Source organism: Arachis duranensis, chromosome 6, assembly GCF_000817695.3.
Source record: "Arachis duranensis cultivar V14167 chromosome 6, aradu.V14167.gnm2.J7QH, whole genome shotgun sequence".
NCBI lineage: Eukaryota > Viridiplantae > Streptophyta > Magnoliopsida > Fabales > Fabaceae > Arachis > Arachis duranensis.
This window is the reverse complement of record NC_029777.3, coordinates 73,394,396-73,396,184: the sequence shown is the minus strand read 5'-3', so window position 1 is coordinate 73,396,184 and position 1,789 is coordinate 73,394,396. Positions and strand designations below refer to the sequence as shown.

The window sequence follows — 1,789 nt, the reverse complement described above, 5'->3', positions numbered from 1 at the left end:
TAAAACCAAAACTTACCACCCTTCACCGTTTCCTTTAAATTAACCTCAATACAGCCTCAATGTTTCAATTTACAGTCTTCCAACTCCATCATCCAAAGTCCAATAATTTATCCATTAAAATTTAAGCACGAATCCAATTACACCTCTAGCTACTTATACAGCCATTTTAGAATCAATCTAACCCCATAGCCACAATTAAACTTAACTACTTGCGAATCACTATTGGCATTAGCTCACTAAGTCTGTCAGGTATCTAAACCTAAAGTATTTCTAATCATTCTCTATAGCTCCCACTTGCAACTATTTTATTTTAATACTTCCAAAACTTTCGCTGCGTGACTCTGATTTCTCATCTAGTACTAATCCTATCACTTATCTCCTTAAGCACTAAACCACAACTTAGCATGACAAGCATTCACTAGATTTCTATCTATAATAGCCAAATCAAATACCAACTCAAGTGTACTTTTAACACGTTGTTACCGATCTTTCACTTACCTCTTCCCAAACCGTCGGATCTAGCGGCATCCTCCGTCATCATAGTGAACGCACGAACTGGTTGTTGGCCCTTGGCAGTATTTCGGTTGACCTTCTCAGGACAATTCCAAGACATGTGTCCAGCTCCTCCACAACTATAGCAAAGTCCCAATCCAACTCGACACGGAGTTCCCGAATGATAGCTTCCACACCGCCTACAAGTCATTTCATTCTGAGGTTGCTTTCCATACCTCATCCCTTGATGATTGTTGTTGTTGTTCCTTCGGGAATCATCTTGGACTTGCTGGGGGCTGTGGATTATAAACTACTCTCTTAAAATCTTGACCCCTTGGAGCAAAGTCCCTCCCTCGGTTCTGTTGAAAAGGTCCCCTATGACTTCTTCTCTATGCACCTGCCTTTTTCACACACTCTTCAGCAACCCTGCTCTTATTCACCAACTCTGAGAAAGTTCTGATCTCCATTGGTCCCACTAAACTTAGGATATCGCTTCGGAGCCCTCCTTCATACTTAATGCACTTCCATTCCTCGAAGTCTCCCGGAGCTCCCTGACACATGCAGAAAAACCTAAATAGCTCCTCAAATTTGTCTGTATATTAAGATACGGACATAGCACCCTGCTTCAGCTGTAGTAACTCAAGTTCCTTGGCCGTCCTGGCAGAATTCGGAAAGTACTTTTTATAAAATTTCACCTGGAAGGCATCCCAGATGATAGGGTCATCCCCCTGCTGCAGGAGACATCGGGCTCCCTGCCACCAATGCGATGTTTCCCCAATGAGTAGATAAGTAGCAAATTCAACACACTGCTCTTGAAGTACCAACTGCGCTTGTAGTGCTTGCTCCATAGCCTGAAACCATGCATCGGCTTCAGTCAGATTGGTGGTTCCCTTGAACATAGGTGGATTAACCTTTAGGAAGGTTGCCAGTGTCGTCGGGCACTGAGCTCCACTTTTGCCATTGTCATTATTGTTTATCTGTTGCCCAAGAGCCTCCGCAGTGGCCTGTATAGCAGCAGCCATGTTCTCCAATGCTGCAATAAAGTTTACCAGGTTATTCGGGTTGGTCTCTAGTGAGCGAATAATTTATACGCTTTTTGGCATTATTTTTAGGTAGTTTTAGTAGGATCTAGCTACTTTTTAGGGTGTTTTGATTAGTTTTTATGCAAAATTTATATTTTTGGATTTTAATATGAGTTTGTGTATTTTTTTATGAATTTAGGTATTTTCTGGCTGAAATTGAGGGACCTGAGCAAAAATCTGATTCAGAGGCTGACAAAGGACTACTGATGCTGTTG

General features: G+C 41.9%; 1 protein-coding gene across 1 annotated transcript; it reads right to left on the bottom strand.

Moving 5' to 3' along the window:
- Positions 1–881: 881 nt before the first annotated feature.
- LOC107494094 (uncharacterized) lies at positions 882–1,514 on the bottom strand. The gene is made up of 2 exons (XM_016115130.1): positions 1,188–1,514; positions 882–1,043 (listed from the first exon to the last, which is right to left on the bottom strand). Exons 1-2 carry the CDS (start codon positions 1,512–1,514, stop codon positions 882–884), a joined length of 489 nt encoding a protein of 162 aa, XP_015970616.1.
- Positions 1,515–1,789: the final 275 nt, after the last annotated feature.

Excerpts from the sequence above, each read along its gene's own strand:
- LOC107494094 (XM_016115130.1), bottom strand. The coding sequence starts at position 1,514 with ATGGCTGCTGCTATACAGGCCACTGCGGAGGCTCTTGGGCAACAGATA. Across the intron at positions 1,044-1,187 it reads TCATCTGGGATGCCTTCCAG|GGAGCTCCGGGAGACTTCGA; the intron begins GTGAAATTTTAT and ends TGCATGTGTCAG.